The sequence below is a fragment of the Sylvia atricapilla genome, chromosome 4, assembly GCF_009819655.1.
Source record: "Sylvia atricapilla isolate bSylAtr1 chromosome 4, bSylAtr1.pri, whole genome shotgun sequence".
Classification (NCBI taxonomy): domain Eukaryota; kingdom Metazoa; phylum Chordata; class Aves; order Passeriformes; family Sylviidae; genus Sylvia; species Sylvia atricapilla.
The window spans coordinates 61,000,416-61,016,834 of NC_089143.1; the positions used below are offsets into that span (position 1 = coordinate 61,000,416).

Consider the following 16,419-nt stretch of genomic DNA (forward strand, 5'->3'; position numbering starts at 1 on the left):
AGGAACAGCTGGGACCAAATCTCAATGAAAACCCCTCTACAAGTATCAGCACCCTCTGCCGGGGTTTGCCTGCCTCCCTGGGAAGCCCAAGGACATCACCAATGGGCTCCCATCCTTGTACCCAGCTCCTGACTGCCACCAAAATCCTGCATCACCTCTCTGTTCTCCACAGGCAGAGCTCAGTGGCTTCCAAGGGGCAGAGGAGCTGTGCTGACCTGAAAGGTGAGCTGGGTATTGCAGTTTAATGTGGCTGCTAATCAGGAGGCTTTTCATGCCTACTTAGTAAATGTCCCTATTTACTTTAAATAAAACTGCGTTAGAAGAGCCAAAACAAAAATACCTACAGCAGATAAAACAGCAGACAAAACTAACAGTGAAAGTGCTACTGCTGCAGAAAAATATGATGTAGCCCATTTTGGAAGGTTGCTAAATTATGTATTACTGAGAGTGGCACACAGTGACCTATTAATACATCCAGAGCCCTTTGTTGCCCTATTATCAATAACAAACCTTCTGCACTATTTTGGGAAATGACCTTTCTCCACAGCATGGTGTAGCACGAGCCAGGAACCTCCTGAGCTGTAATTCCAGCTCCACCATTGACTTGCTGCAGGGTGAGGGAAAAGCTGCTTTAACCTCCCAGGTGCTGTTTCTTTTTCTGTAAAGCTGCAGCGACACTGGCCTCCCTCTCAGCTCAGTGGAGTGCCTGACTAAGTTCAAATATTTGAGCAGAGCTTTGGGAATGCAAAATGCCACATCAGTGTGACACATTGCTGCAGCTGCTTAAGGATATTAACGGAGCAGAAATTCAGCTGCAGCTGGAAGAACATATTGTGCAGAGCCACAAGATTCTCTTTTCACAGGTGAGAATTTATAGCCACCAGCTTTAGGCTACAAATCACCACCCAGTAACTTGTCAGTGTTTTCAAGCCAGAGTTTCTTTCTCAACTCAAAAGAAAGAAAATCTCAGTGCTTGGTCCCACCTACATGGCAGCAGAATTCTGGGTAATGTTAACAACCCACATAATGGTAAAGGATACACCTAAAAAACCAGCATAAGGGACCACAGGATGAGAATTACTGGGATGAGAGGAACACACAGCAGATACTCAGTTTATGCAGCCTGGGGCATCTCAAATGTAAAACAAAAAAGTTATAGGAAGTTTCAGAGATTAAAAAAATAGAGCAGAGAGAGCAGAGACTGTAACAACATCAGCTCTTTCTCTCTCCCTCTAAATAAATAAAAGTCATGAGTAAATGAAGTCATTCTGAAAACATGAACTATTTCATGTGCATATTTCATTTGCTTTGGCAGAATATTCCCAGGCTTAACACCCTCAAGCTGCAGGAACAGGTGGAAAACACTTAGAAAATGCAGAAACACACATAAGCATGCAGTAAAACTATAGGAAGGCTATATTCCAACTTAGAAAAAAACAGTTGAATAACTCATTTCCAAGGGGCAAAGATCAATTTGTTTTCAATACCTCACTTCTCTCCTGTGTTGTTACAAAAGATACCATCAGTATTTGAGAGCTGTTTAATAACTCTCTTTAATAATTCACCCAACGGTTTCCAAATAAAATTTACTTTGTGGCTTGAAACCCATCCTGCTAGAGGAAATTCCATTTCAATTCCATTGTAACTGACAGCACAACTCGAATTCCTAAATCTGCATCACTAGTTCTTTAGAAATGAAGAGGGTTGCACAGCCTGGAAGACATAACCTGAACCTCACCCATATTTACATGAGGAAGTTCCCAGGGTGAGCACTATTCTTCCATCAGGAGGATCCTCAAATGCCCTTTTAAAACTCCTTAACTTATTTAAAAGCCCTTTGCTTTACAGACAGAGAGCAATACATTTGGTATGGACGTTTAAGCACGACACGATTCAAGTTTGTAAGGATTAAATTACAGCAGTTATTGAAATCCGTGTTTGAAATTAATATTTAATCTGTCTCTACCGACAGATTTCATTTACTCATCCTAATTAACAGTGCCCGGGGGCTGCCTTTTCGCCTCCTTTGGACTGAACTGCGGCCGAATGTTAGCCCTGAGGTCGGGGCACGGGCATCCCGAAGGCAGCGGAGGTGCCGAGCGCTGCCATACAGCACCATCTAAGGGCTCTCCATAAGTATTGCTGGGGGGATGTATGGAATGACACCTATGCATTGCCTCCTGGAAGCTCCCAGCCAGCTGCCAGCCTCCCAAGGCACGCACCAGGGTCACCGCAACAAAACCCGGAGCAACTGTCTCCTCTCTGAGCCGCTGCCACTGTTTCTTCAGGAATCCTCTGGAAAACGAAGTTACCCAGAAGCTGTCTGAGGAATGATTTTCAGAATAGCAAGATTTACCTCTGTCATCAGCAGCAGTTTGTTTCTCTCTGTGGCAATCTCTTGGCTCGCAGACAGACAAGGTGGTTTGTTACAAACACTCTAGATTAATCACGGGAGGAGAAAATGTTATGGCTTCTAGATTTAGAAACTTAGACACAAGCATAGCTTTAATTCTATCCAGCTTGTGTAGTATTTAAATCTCTATTTCAGCTTTTCCAGGCAATTTTTTTTCTTTTTTCAAGTCTTGCTCATGAAAATATCTTGTTCTGGAGTGGTTTTGTGACAGCATCTACATAAGGAAATACCACACTAACCTGAGGATCCACTTAGTCCAGCCTTAATCTCAAGGAACACCCAACTAAAAAAAAAAAGAAAGCAAAAGTCACAAATTCCAACTGTCCCTTGCATGTTAGATGTTCACTAAAGGTCAATGTTTAAAAATGTCAGATGAGAGCTATTCAGACTAGACTAATTTATGGGATCTGTGCCTGTCTCCACAGCAATGTTTTCTGAGATGAAAGAATTGGCAGTGGGCCAAACAAAATTATTTAATTATCCCAGTTTCCCTCTGAAATTTCCTGTCCCGTTGCATATGAAGTTTACCACCCCAAAAATGGAAAAGTGACCTGCCTAGCAGGACAACCCTCAGGCAGCCTTTATTCCAGGACCTTATTCCATCACGTGTAGGGACATGCTCCACTGCTGACCTCTCCTGACCTTGGGGTGTGGAGAAGCAGCAGCATTTCTAACATGGAAGGAATTATTGTGTGTGGTGAAAATGAGTGTCTGGAGCAGCGTCTCCAGCTAAACTGAAAGCCACGTGCATCATGCGAGACGTGAAACTGGGATTTTCAACACATCAGAATTCAAAATAACTGTTTTATGTCAGCACAGAAATAAAGAGTTCAGTGGCTTTTAGTCATACTAGTGCTGTACAGTGGCCATGCTCTGCTCCACTGTTCCAGGTGTGGAAATGACAGTACTAAAGAGTCCCACATTAAAGACTCCTTCATTTCTAACAATTTCACATTCTAACGGGTAGTGAAAAGGAAAAGTGAAGGACAACAATATTTGAATTGCAGTCTGAAACATTAATTTTCAAATCTAATCAATTTCTATTGCCACTGCACACAGAAACAAACAGTCAGGTTATAAGTGCTTCATCGTAGCACTCATAAAAACAGAAGAGGTGTTTTTTTTTACTTTTACTGAAACTGTTTCTAAAAACTTACTGATCTTGACCAGAGTTCCCTACTTCTCCTGTAAATAACAAGTTAAGAACACGACTTCAGCTTCTTGTTTTGAATCCTGCAGATATCAGATATTAGCAGCTGTTGTTCAGTGAAGACAGACAAATCATACTCACAGCTCAAAATAAAGAAATCCTGTTTGGGTGAACGCAATTTGCTCTGTTCATCAAGCAAGGGCATGAAAAGTCATTCCTCTCAGCCTCAGATAGCAGTCAGAATTTCCAGATAAATCATTTTGTTAAGATTCATGCAATATTAAAAAAAAAACCCAAACCACAATATTTGCAATGCAATTCCCATTCCCATTTGCTGATTATTCTACTTGATTGAGCTCTGCCAGGTACCATGCACTTGCCATGCTTTTGACATGGCATGCAGGGCAGAAGCAAGTTTCTTATGCAGCTGCCTGTTCTGGAATGAGTATCGGATCTATCTGATCTCAGTGATGCAATTACAGACAGCAATATTAGTCCTCTGCATGAATTCTACAACATTGGGACAGCTGACCAGCAGAGTTTCACTTTAAACTTCAGAAGAGGAGGGACATGAGAGCATAACAGGCTTGTGAAACACATGCTGGCCTTTTAACACATCGACCTGTAGTGCTCTGCAAACTACCAACTTATAGAGGGGAGAAGTCAGTGCTGGAGGTGCCAGCGTGGAAAGGAGAAAACCACCACACTTGACAAGGCATTATTTTCCACCTAGTGTCCACGAGCATAAAGGTGGCTCAGGATAACATTTCTGGCAGAAAAAGCATACAAATCCTCAGCTGTTTCCTACTCAGATCTAGGTGTAAAAGATAAGCATCTGAGCAACAGTAAAAGCTCCTGGTCTAAGCTTCTGATGTAAAGGCACATTAATTGTTGCAGCTTCTAAAGTGTCAATAAAGAGCCTTTGTCCAGTCAGACGAACAATTTACAGTTTAGAGTTAAGGTGAAACAAGCAACTTTCTCCTTCCTCTTATTTTACAGGCCCTGCCAGATTTGTTCAGGTAAAGGCACATTCAGACCCTCAATCATTTTCAACCACGTTCAATACTCCTTCTGGTTCAGTTTGTGAAATCCCTTCTAAAAGACATAAACCAGGAAATTCTTAGAGCCCTAACTTCCCTTTCCTCTATGGACTATTCTGCTACCTCGAAATACTAGGAAAGCTTCTCTAAATAAGAACAGACCTTACTGTGATGGCTGAAGTCTTTCTCTTTCCATGAGAGGAGGGTCTGACATCACAGTCTGGGAACCAGCTTAGCTCCTTTCCCTGAAAAGAGGCAGGATACAGTTCAGCATAGCTGACTTGTCCCTCTATTTCCCATCCTCCACGTCCTCCTAGGACGGTGCCTGCTTTCTTCTAAGATTTGATGAGAGATAGAAAGAGGAGTAAAGGGCAAAGGTAACCAAGAGGTCAAGAAGAGACGCTCTCCCTCAGAGGCTGCTAACAAGGCACAGCACGGGTGTTTCACACGGCTGCAGAAACCCTTGTTCTCCGCTGGTGAGCTCCATCCAAGCCCGGGTTCACCGAGGTTACAGCAAAAGAAAAGGTTGCACTTTTGTTGATCAACGCTGCTAAGCAACAAGTCATAAAAACCAACCTCACCCTTGTCTTCTGCTGGTTGCAATTAGAGAACTACAAAGAGGATCAGAGATTCAGGGCCGGGAGAAAACCTTGAGCAGTGTGAGTGTGCACTGCTCCCAGGCACACGGCCCGTGCGGCAACTTCTCATTAGACACACATCCCACATCCCCAGCCATTGCAGCCTGCCCAGGGCAGGGCAGCCAGGCCTCTGAAGCTGTAATAGCCTTTGGCTTCTCAGAGGTTGTAATCTTTAGGTTGTAGCGGTCACTTTCAATTGAAGAAACAAAGCAGAAGTGTTGTCAGTCCCTGATTAATTTCATGAATATTTGAGTCATGTTAAAAGGTGCATAACTAAATCTTTTATAGGCTACTCTACCACTGGAAGAGAGGTAAGAGGAAATGAAGACATAGTTAACACGGCAGGAACTCACTTTGCTGCAGTATTTTAAGGAAAAATACGGGAATCTTATAATGAATTCTGAAAGGTGAAGCTTTTAACTTGTTACAAGTAAACCATCTTTTACCCAAACATCAAGAATTTCTCGCTATTCCCCAGTTAGAGCACAATTACAAACAAACCCACCTAGTGCCAAAGGACAAGTGTCACATGCAACATACAAGTCCAAAAAATAGGAACAGAGTTTTTTTCCTGTAAGCCTCACACAGCAAACCTGTTGGCCATATCAGTTTCTGTGGCTTCACAGTGAACTATCCAAGATAATTCTTATGCTCTCACGGGAGGAAAAATAGAAAAAAATAGGTGCTGCTCCATAATGTACCTTCTCCATACACTGTCATGCATGTCAGCTCCCCTTCTCCTTCCTTGTTCATCAGCTGAACCATGCCTTAGTATGACAGGAGGGAACAGACTGTGTCTGTCTTCCTTCTGTTCCAAGCATGTACTCTAACTGCTTACGAGTTTTTAATTTTGAAATTTTTATTCTCAATTTACAAATGCTGGTAATGTTCCATTGTGAGGTGGGTGAGTTACTTTAAAATAAATTGTAAGGAGTAGCTGAACTGGTTTTTGGAAGAGGAATCCTGTTACTAGTCAGTCTGATGCACTGATGATTGTCCAACTCTTGAGGGGAACACACTAATGTTCCCTTAAATACATTCCTTATCAACTTTGGTTCAATCTTTCATCAAATTATAAATGTTTTAGAACAGTCCAGCAGGAATAGTTACAGAAGCACTAAGCTCTGTGAAAATGTTTTTCTCATTTTAACTCATGGAGTACGTTACTTATTGACTGTTCATCCAAGGAGGAGCAACAGAGCACTCAGAGAAAATAAAATAAAGAGGAAAGAAGGATGTTTGCACCAGTACAGAGCAAGTCAGCAATTGAATCTCGTCACATTATGAAAGAAAACTTTAGGAAGAGAACCTCATACATTAAAAAAAAAAAAAGTTCCTTTGTATTCTTCAGCTTTACTCAACCCCCATGCCCCAAAATCTCAAATAGCCAACACACTGCAGATTTCACAAATAAGCAATATATGTGGGGAGAACCCAGAGGGTGAAGCAGCATGCACAACAGGAAGTAATGCATTTACTGAAAGCAAGGGCAGATTAGATAGCAAAGGAAAGTTTTTTATTACTTAAAGCAGGACATTACAACAGAACAGCAGTCAAGAAGGGGTCACTGGGTCCTGTCACTGAAAACAGAGAGATTAGATATGAAAGGAATAAGTCACACTAAGAGCATGAACTTGCTAAGAGCATTTTTTCAACCTTAAGTAACATGGCTGTAAATATACGTGGGGCTCAGAGTAAAGACTATTGAACTGTAACCTTTACACTCTCTGACCTGTCTCAGAGTCCTGGGTAAATCACTTGATCTCACCACACTTGTTTTTTTCCAGCTGTGAAACACCAACAACAGCTATTACACAGGGACCTGGGGGAAAGTTTCACACTTACAGACAACTGCAAGACTTTGTAGGAAACGACTTTGTGTATCTGTTTATTCCTTACCTCTCATACTCATTTGTCTAACAGTCTGTCATACCTCCAGCTACAAACTTCATCTTGCTGTTGGCTTCTCATGAAGTTATATTATTTTCCCATAGTATTCTGCAATAGCTGTGGGTTTAAGTGTTAACATGAGAGCAGCTTGACAACTCCAGAAACTATGAATATGTCAACATCCTACTCAACAGATTTGTTTACTATCTTTTTTTCAGAAACCTGTTTACTTGAATAACAATATTTTAATGTATTTTAGCCAAGCTAATCCTACAGAGCTAAAACTGATGAGCTGGAAACGTTCTTCCCTGTCTTGGGACACAGTGAATTGTTTACAGAGTTGTAGCCTACCTGCTGAAGCTCTGCATATCCTCCTGAAGACAATGCAGCCCATGAGAACATGAACAAAACTGCACAGTTAACTGAGCAGCAGTTGACTCCAAAACACATCACAGCAAAACTTTACAGGTTGTAAAATGAACTATTTCATTACTACATGGAAGGCTCAGTTCAGTTAGCACAGGACAGCTTTTCAGTTTGGTAGGGGAACCAGTGAAAAACAAAACAGGGACCCTCATTTACTGTTTCATTTCCAAAGACTCCTTTCAGTATAAGGATATTTCTCCATCTACTGAAGCATGAGGCATAATTGAACACTTAAAGAAGGCAAATCAGATTTTCATTTAATGCTCTACTTTGAGAGGAAAATGCAGTTCAAAGAACCTGCTTAAGCCATTGCACTTCTGCTAAGAGTTCATTTGTAAATTAACAATACTATAAAAGAAGCAACAAAATGAGAATATAGTGATAGCCCATGGCTTGAGTGGATCAGCAGATCTGAACCCAGAAAGCAAATACTGAAGAAGCTGCAAAACATATTCTGCTTGAGGAGGTGCCATTTAAACAAAGCTGCAGGTTCTGTTTTACTGGCTTGGCAGCTCATGTGTAACAGACAAGGAAAACAGCAGTCTCTGACAGAAGAAGTAATGACCATAATAAGGGTTTGATCTAACAGATAAAACATAAATGAGGTCACCTCAAAAACTGCCACCTGGAACAAAGGGACTATCAAAAAGTTGGGAACTCACCGGTTAAAATGCTGCTGCTCCCATCAATTCATTTCCCACCTGTCATTTCTTCTACAAGGTACCATGAAATACAGTCAGTATTTCAAGCTGAAAGGACTCAAAGGACACAAGATGCTGCTTTTGGTTTGGGGCTCTCTCTGTCATATTCAATGGAGATTGTTTAAATAAAAAAGAAACTGGAAGCACTGCATTTCTCTCACAATTCAGCATGGTCATAACAAAGTCACTGTGCTTCTGCCACTCCATACATTCCTTCAGCTGCTTCTTTGTAACTGATTGCAGCAATCCCAAAGCAGGAATTGAGAAACAGGAATAAGTGACCAGAGCTCAGAAAGAGTTTAGAAGTTCTGACAATTTAGGTGGTGGAAACTATTTCTTACCCAAGAAATACCTCAGCTGTATGGTCCCCAAAACAAAATGCCCTTCCTTAATGTTTCACTGCAACAGTGCTTAGCAGGCAAAAGTTGGGGACACGATGCAACTACTGGGACAAGGGGAAAGAAGAGAAAAAAATATTTTGAGGGAAAAAAAACCCCAAACAAAAACACACGCCATGAAGGTAAAAAGATGATTTCAGTAACCCAATTCACTGCTATACTGGAATTCGGTTGCCAGAAGCCAAGCAGGTGAAATTGAGCTAAGTCCCCATACCTTTTATGTACATGTCCAGAACATCAAAACTGAAAATCATCATGTCCAATATATTTCTTTAAAAATTAATTTCTCTAAGCATCAACAGGCTCACAAACTTAACTTTAACTGTCCTTACTGTCAGGTCTCCAAAAATCAGTAGTTTTCCACTTTATCCTTCACATTTAGTGGGTACCAGATGAGCTCTGCTTTCTAGACCACAGATCAGGAAAATGAGTCCTCCAGATTTTTCTCAAGGGAAAAGAAAAAAGAAAAATGCTTTTGGTTGGAAGTAGTCCTATCTTCTGCAAGAGATAAAGAAAAAATACCAAACACACCTGGCCATTTTGTTCGGATCCAAAAAACATAAGTCAGATCAGAAAACAACAAAGCATTATTTTTAGAGATAAATTATTCTAATATAAAGACACTTGCTATTAAAACATCATGGGTAACATTCGTTCGAACTGATGTCTGCATGTAAAAAAAAATCTAACTACATTTTGGTTTTTATTAAAACATCTATTTTGAAACCAGGAGGGTTAAAATTCCCTTCTCCTACTGTACAGTGTGTAATAACTAACTACAGCTCCCAAAGAGGGACCAAACACCACTGTGCTCTATTTATATGCATACAATTTATTTAAAACTAAGGCCATGGTCTGGTGCTGTCAGGCACTCCAATGCTCTTGCTGTCACTCAGAGCGAGGAAAGAAAATGCAATCAATTCTGGCAACAGCTGCTGCTATATTAGAATGGAAAGCTGCAGTGTCAACTGCTCTGAGATGACCCCACAACCAGAATCAAACCCTGCACCACCCCGAACCTCACTCTCCTGCCCTCCCAAACCCGACTATTTTAAATGGGCATCTGGTTTTTATCAACAGATCTATGGCATGTGCAGATAGAAGATTTGGAAATTTATTTTTTCCAGTACAGTGTGTAGGTGTGTAGTAATCTCTTAGCTATGTTTAGATTTGTTAGATTGCTGCATATACAGAATCCAACAGAATTCTTTCGCACAGTACTTGATTCTATCCATGTCTGCTGCAGTAAAACATCTGAATGCACACACAGGGAAAGTGTATTTAATGTCCGCGTTTACACAAATCACTTATCAAGAACAGAGTAGAAAACAGTGCTCAGAGACCATCTTTGAATGCCTTCAGCAGCAGGTCTGCTGCCAGTCCAGGAGACAAGACTCCTCTGAGAACCTTTTCTTCCAGAAGCGGGATCTTATCCTTGACTGCCGAGTGGCTCCGGAAATGCTCCAGCATGTTCTCCTGGATCAGGTTCCACATCCACACTTTCTGCTGCTTCCGCCGCCTGGCCAGCAGCTCTCCGCTGGCGAGCGCCAGCTCCCGGAACTCGGTCATCTTGTCCCACAGATCCGAGACGCCCTCCCCGGTTTTGGCGGAGATGCGCAGCACCTGGTGGAGCCAGAGACGCTGTCAGAGCCAGGGCAGCTCCTGCCCTCGAGCCTTCCATCATTGCATCCCGTGAGTTGCACGGAAATTAGGAAATGGGTGAGGGAAGCTTCCTTCAAGACTTGCTTCACGAGGCTCTAAGCATTTCTGTGCCTTCCCCCCCAGCCTGCCTCCAAAATTTTGGGATTCTGCTAACTAGAAGTAGACCCTGAGAACCATACTATAATTTTTATTAAGTCCTTCAGCTAAAAGGTACATTATTGCTCTTTTACTTAAATGTAGAGCTAAATACACATTCTGGTAGCTATTCTTCTGCACTTAAAATATGCCAGAAACAAGGTATTTAGACTATTGTTTTTTTTACCTTTGCTTTCCAGACCAGGAATTAATTTTGCCAATAACATTCCAGACATCCAATAGAGTCTTTCAAATTGAACAGCCTGATTTTTTTTTTTAAAAAGGCTTCTCTCCTTTTCCACTTACAAAAGAAAGGCTAACCCTCAGGCAGCCCAGCTGATTTAAACTCAGCTTAATGGGTCAATTTCAATACCAGGGTAGAACAAACCTCCTTTACAGATAGTTTATTTATAAAGGAAGTGAGTGTGTGCTTATTTTATATACAAATATTAAAAACTAGTACTGAATCTTCTCCTTAAAAATCCACCGAGACCTTTTAGTAGATAAAATACAGCATTAAAACTGAAGATCCACAGGATGAGAATTCCAACTATCTAGCCATTTTCATTATGTGAGAAATGAAAAAAAAAATTACAGCAATAAAGAAATCGCGTGAACTAGTGAAAGAACAAAGACAACCACAGTCTTCAGAGTTATAATGGAGGGAGAAGTAGATTAAGGGACATCTTTAGATCTGCACAGTTCACAAAAAAGCAAGTAAAGTGTGCACCACTCCTGATGTCAGTAACAGCTCTGCTAGTGCAGAGATGGTAGCTCAGGGCAGGAGTCCTGGGGAAAAAGACTGGCTTTGCAGTGTTTCATGTGGCACAGCCTGAGATCAGAGGGGAAGCACAGACAGCAGCAATCACCTCTCCAGCACACTGAGACTAAACAACCAACTGCAATTCTTACCAAGAGCCCAGGGACACTAGGACAGCCAGATGAGAAGATACCAATCCTAACTCAGTCAGCCCGTTTTCTGGGGCAGGGGAAAACACAAGAAACCACCAAACCCATCAGCAAAACCCAAACAAAACCAAACCAGACCCACAAAACACGGGGAAGTCCACAAACCTTTGGCCTCCAAACTTTGGAACGCTTGCGAAGCAGCTTCATAGCACTGATGTACTCAGCCTGGATTCTCCTGGCAGCCACAACTAAATCACCATCAGCCTTATTGATAACAACCAGATCTGCCATCTCAATGATGCCTCGTTTGATGCCCTACATGCAACAGGGACAGGAATCAGGAGTACCCAGAGGGGCTGTGACACGCTGATTCAGCACAAAAAGCAGGTCAAAATGCTTTGGTATTTCCTAGTTTTCTCCCCCAAAAGGTATAATTAGTAAACATGTCAAAGTTAAGCCACAGAGTATCAAAGGTTTACATCCTAATGCTTTTAAAATCAAAAAGGGAGCTTAACTGTGCAGTAAGTAGATTACACTGAAAACAATAATAACAGTATAATGGACAAAACACTACTGATGTGGACTTTCTGCACAGATACTGCATGCTAAATTTAAGCTTCTCTTTCTAGTCCCAGGTAGTAAGCAATAAGAGAAACTGAAAAATACCTGTAATTCATCTCCACCTGCAGGTGGTAGCAGTAATATGAACATATCAACCATATCAGCCACAGCAAATTCTGACTGGCCCACACCTAAAAAATTGAATTCAGAATTTACAATTTACCACAAACTTTCAATCACATTAATGACAGTAATTATGACAGATCCCAGCACAGCCCCATGAACAAATCCCACTAACAAAACAAAGACAACAGGAAACAGAACAAAGACATACAGACCTAGAAATAAAACAGAATGAGCATCCATGTTTAACCAGTGACCATACAGGAAAACACAGGCAAAATCAAGGCCGGAAGTATGCAAACTAGCACACCTTATTTTCATATCACAAAGGGACAATCAAAGCAAAACCTAAGCACATACCTACTGTTTCCACAAGAACAACATCGTAGCCTCCTCCTTCACAGAGCAGAATGGCTTCATTTGTGGTCCTTGTGACACCTCCCAGTGTCCCACTGGTTGGAGATGGCCTGATGTATGCATTCATGTCTCTTGACAACTCAGTCATCCGTGTTTTATCACCCAGTAGGGAACCTTAATGTTACATTATTTCAGAAGTGCAACACAGCCAAATGTCTCCTTTTCTCTCCCCTCCACCCCCCAAAAAAAATGAGTGAGGACAGACAGATCTCTTGTACAAAGTCAGTCAAGAAAGAATATCCTAGTCATAGATCCTCAAGACTTAGCTGAGGACTAAGAAGCTACTGCCTGGTTCTTTTACTTCTCAGAAGCTGCAAAGACCCGACAGCCAGACCTTACTGTTACCAAATAAGAGGAACTTGTGCTAGGTCAGAAAGAATTCTACAACTCCTGAATGGCTTTTTGAAGCCTGTACACATGAGGGCACGCAGCTGATTCTTGTCTGTTCCTGTCCAAAGGGACAAATCTCTGCATTATGATTCTGACGTGCCTTGGTGCTGGATGTTTTGTTTTAAGAGAGCTGACACGTGTCCCTGCCTTCCTTCTACTCAAACAAACTGCAAATCAGATTCAGCGAGATCTACTGGATGCACACTCCAAAAGATGAGGGATGCTCAGCCCTTCCAACTGGTGCAGTCTTGCTGTCACATTTTGCTATTCTACTGATGCATCCTGAAGGCATGCATTCAAGAACACAGTCTGTCTTGGCTCCACGTCATTGCAACGCTCCAGTTATTTCTTTATAAATAGTTGCACACCTCTAACAGCACAGAAGCTGGAAAAATTAATCATGCTGCCTGACAGATGACCTTACAAAAAGATCAAAATCAAGATTGTAATTTTTGTATCAGAGATGTCACGAATCAGGTATGGTCAGCTTGTAATTTCCCTACATTTTTTTTTACTGGAGAGTTACAGATCACAGCCTGTCATCAGTAATCCTGCACAACTTCAAAAAAATTCAAATTTAAAAAAAAAATTGTAAGGCAAACACATTTGAACACTGAAAAAGAGAAAATCTGAAAGAACTACAACACTGATACCTATTTTCCAATTTTGTAGCACACAGGAAAAAATATGAAAACTTCATTTATTTTATATTTTATATTTGACACCAAATTTTCTTCTACTTGGCCCAAAGAGATACTTCTGCATCTCTTGACAATACCTTGAGAAGATATTAGAAACTTGACTCAAACTTTAATTCACACTCACCACCACTTGTACTAGAGGAAGGGTCCACAGCCAACACAGACACTTTGTGTTTTCTTTCTGTAAGCATTTTCCCAAAGCATTCTATGAAGGTCGATTTTCCAGCACCAGGAGGACCAGACAACCCTAAGTAATCACATTAGGATGAACAAAAACGTTTTGTTAGTCAAATAATATATCTCATGAATACCATCAAGTTGATAACAATTCATACTTTAACACAGCATCACAACAAAAGCAAATAAAAGCTATGCCAAAACAAAATAGGAGTTTGGCAACACAGCAGCACTTCACCACCCCTCATCCTAGTGACACCAACATAGCACTGGTTTTATCCACATCTATTTCCTCCCCTCCAAATAAAATTACTTATACTGTATGACTCGTCCTTCAGAACTTTCAAAATGTTATATATTAGAACTGTACTTTTCAGATTTACTGTAAAAGAAACACTCCAGAAGGCAAAGCAAGCCCTTACCTTGAAGAGCTGTTCTTTCAAAGAAATGAGGCCATTTATTTGCATGTCAAAGCTCACAAACTAAGATTAGCACCAAACTTTTCTCACTCCCGTGCCCCAGTTCTTGTTCCTACTACTGTTGTACAGACAGGAGAGATGACAGCTGGGCATGACACGTTAGCAGTCCATCTCTTAGTAAAGAAAAAAATATTTTACAGCTCCCAAGAGAAGCAGGTTCAAATCGCCTTCAGCTGAAAAGCAGGCTGCTTAATAGAGGGCCACACAACAGGAAGGTGCATGTTTTTCCTTGTGTAGACTAAAAAAGGGATTCAGGAGGTGTTCAAGTAAAAATCTTCTTTGGGAAAAGACAGGTCTGCTTGACTAGATCTTTCCCTAAGTCTAGATAACATCTGCATCAATCTTCAAACTAACTAATGTTTCACCTTCTAATGGTTACAAACCCCACCCTGAATAACATACTTACAAGAAGCAATGATAATTCCTAAAGCATTTTCAAAAGCATTTTTCACCTCAAGCCATAATACCACTGGACAACAGAAATAATCTAGATTGGTTATAACCCCCCCCAAAAATAACAATCCACGACCACAGACCACAAACAACAGTGGTAATAGAAGGTGAGGACAGTAATTACATGTAAGCAACTACTAGACAAGACATAAAAGGACTAACCCACTCTAAAGGCAAGTGGCTTTCCTTGATTTAACTTTTCTTGTTCCCTGTGGTAGGATAATACCTTCTGCAGGAGCACCTGGGCTACTTTCTTCTTCCTACTCTGAGTAGATTCTATCAGTGTAATGGCTTCGGCTAAACAGGCTCTCTGACCCTGGATCAGCCCATGGTAAAGTCTGTCTACAAGCCTCTGCTCCCGGTCATGAAGTCCCTCTGCTTGCTGCTCGGGGGCGGCTTGCTGGCACAGCCCTCTCCTCAGACCACTCGCTGAACAAATCCATTTGGTGTGACAGCGGTGAGCTGGCCCGGGACATTGGACAGCCCGGAGATCTGCTCGGGAAGGGAAGCCAAAGGGCACCAAGTCAGCTCTTCTGGAGAAACAACAACGGGGAAATCTCAGCAGCAAAGAGGGGAGCTTCATCTTGTCATGAATGAAAAAGAACCAGAGCTGTCAGTTCATTTCTTTTTGCAGACACCCTAAAGAGAAGGAAAAACATTTTTACTTTTTTCAAAGCACTTGTGAGGCCTCAAGTTAAATTTATGTACACCTGGGATCGTCAGCTTTTATCTGTACCTGCTGCCTTGAGTAACAAAAATGACCGTCTCCTTTTCCCTTTAACAGACGCAATAAAAACAGGTTATAGAATCAGAAGCACAGCATCTCTTTATTACCATACTTAATAAATTAATATATCCAAAAAGCACTTTCAAATAAACCTCTGAGAGCACAGGCAGCACACTACAGATCCAGGAACAACCAATCCTTACGCCTGCGGTATATTCTAGTTTGACGGGCTATTTTTAGGGCTGTTTTTAACAACTATTCGGGACGAGGGCACATTTCCACTTATTTCCATCGGAAAGAGAAGAGAAAAACACAGGGGGGTGTGGGGAGTTCCGCCACCAGAAGGGTTAGGAAAGAAGAGGAGGCGCCGAAGCCTCCCGAGGCCCCGGCCGGCCCCGCTCCCTCAGCGCGGCCCGAGGGCCCGGCAAAGAGCCACTGCCGGCGCTGCCCGCCATGCCCGGCACCTACCGGAGCCGCCCCGGAAGTGACGCGTCCGCCTCCGCCGGAACCGCTGCGCCGCCGGGAAAGGGCCAGCGGGGCCGGAGGGCAGGGCCGGGGGGCAGTGCCAGGGGGCCGTGGGGCCGGGAGGGCAGGGCCGGAGTGCCGGAGGGCAGTGCCCTGGGGCCGGGGGCCAGTGCCGTGGGGCCGGGAGGGCAGTCCCGGGGGGCCGGAGTGCTGGAGGGCAGTGCCCTGGGGCCGGGGCCGTGAGGGCAGTGCCAGGGGGCCGCAGTGCTGGAGGGCAGTGCCCTGGGGCCGGAGTGATGGAGGGCAGGGCCGGAGGGCAGTGCCGTGGGGCAGTGCCCTGGGGCCGGGAGGGCAGTGCCAGGGGGCCGGAGGGCAGGGCCGGGGGCCGTGAGGGCAGTGCCGGGGGGCCGCAGTGCTGGAGGGCAGTGCCGGGGGGCCGGAGGGCAGTGCCGGGGGGCCGGAGTGCCGGAGGGCAGTGCCGTGGGGCCGGAGTGCTGGAGGGCAGTCTCAGGGGGCCAGGCCCGTCTCCGCCATCCCCCGCGCTCCCCAAGGCTCGGGCTCCAC

General features: G+C 43.0%; 1 protein-coding gene across 2 annotated transcripts; it reads right to left on the bottom strand.

Moving 5' to 3' along the window:
• Positions 1-7,793: 7,793 nt before the first annotated feature.
• Positions 7,794-15,413, bottom strand: MMAA (metabolism of cobalamin associated A). 2 transcript variants are annotated; one of them, XM_066318076.1, is made up of 6 exons: positions 14,826-15,413; positions 13,679-13,801; positions 12,407-12,577; positions 12,029-12,114; positions 11,543-11,677; positions 7,794-10,279 (listed from the first exon to the last, which is right to left on the bottom strand). In XM_066318076.1, the coding sequence occupies exons 1-6, from the start codon at positions 15,244-15,246 to the stop codon at positions 9,992-9,994; spliced, it is 1,224 nt and encodes a 407-aa protein (XP_066174173.1). In that variant the 5' UTR covers positions 15,247-15,413; the 3' UTR covers positions 7,794-9,991. The 2 variants fall into 2 exon arrangements, with proteins under 2 accessions (XP_066174173.1, XP_066174172.1); XM_066318075.1 differs by having other exon boundaries at positions 11,528-11,677; positions 14,826-15,409.
• Between the last annotated feature and the right edge of the window lie 1,006 nt (positions 15,414-16,419).

Bases quoted from the DNA above. Each gene is read 5' to 3' on its own strand.
- MMAA (XM_066318075.1), bottom strand. From the start codon at position 15,246: ATGAAGCTCCCCTCTTTGCTGCTGAGATTTCCCCGTTGTTGTTTCTCC. The intron at 13,802-14,825 runs GTTAGTCCTTTT...GTGATTACTTAG, and splicing joins GCCACTTGCCTTTAGAGTGG to GGTTGTCTGGTCCTCCTGGT. The intron at 10,280-11,527 runs GTTTGTGGACTT...TGGCTCCACCAG, and splicing joins CCAAAGTTTGGAGGCCAAAG to GTGCTGCGCATCTCCGCCAA.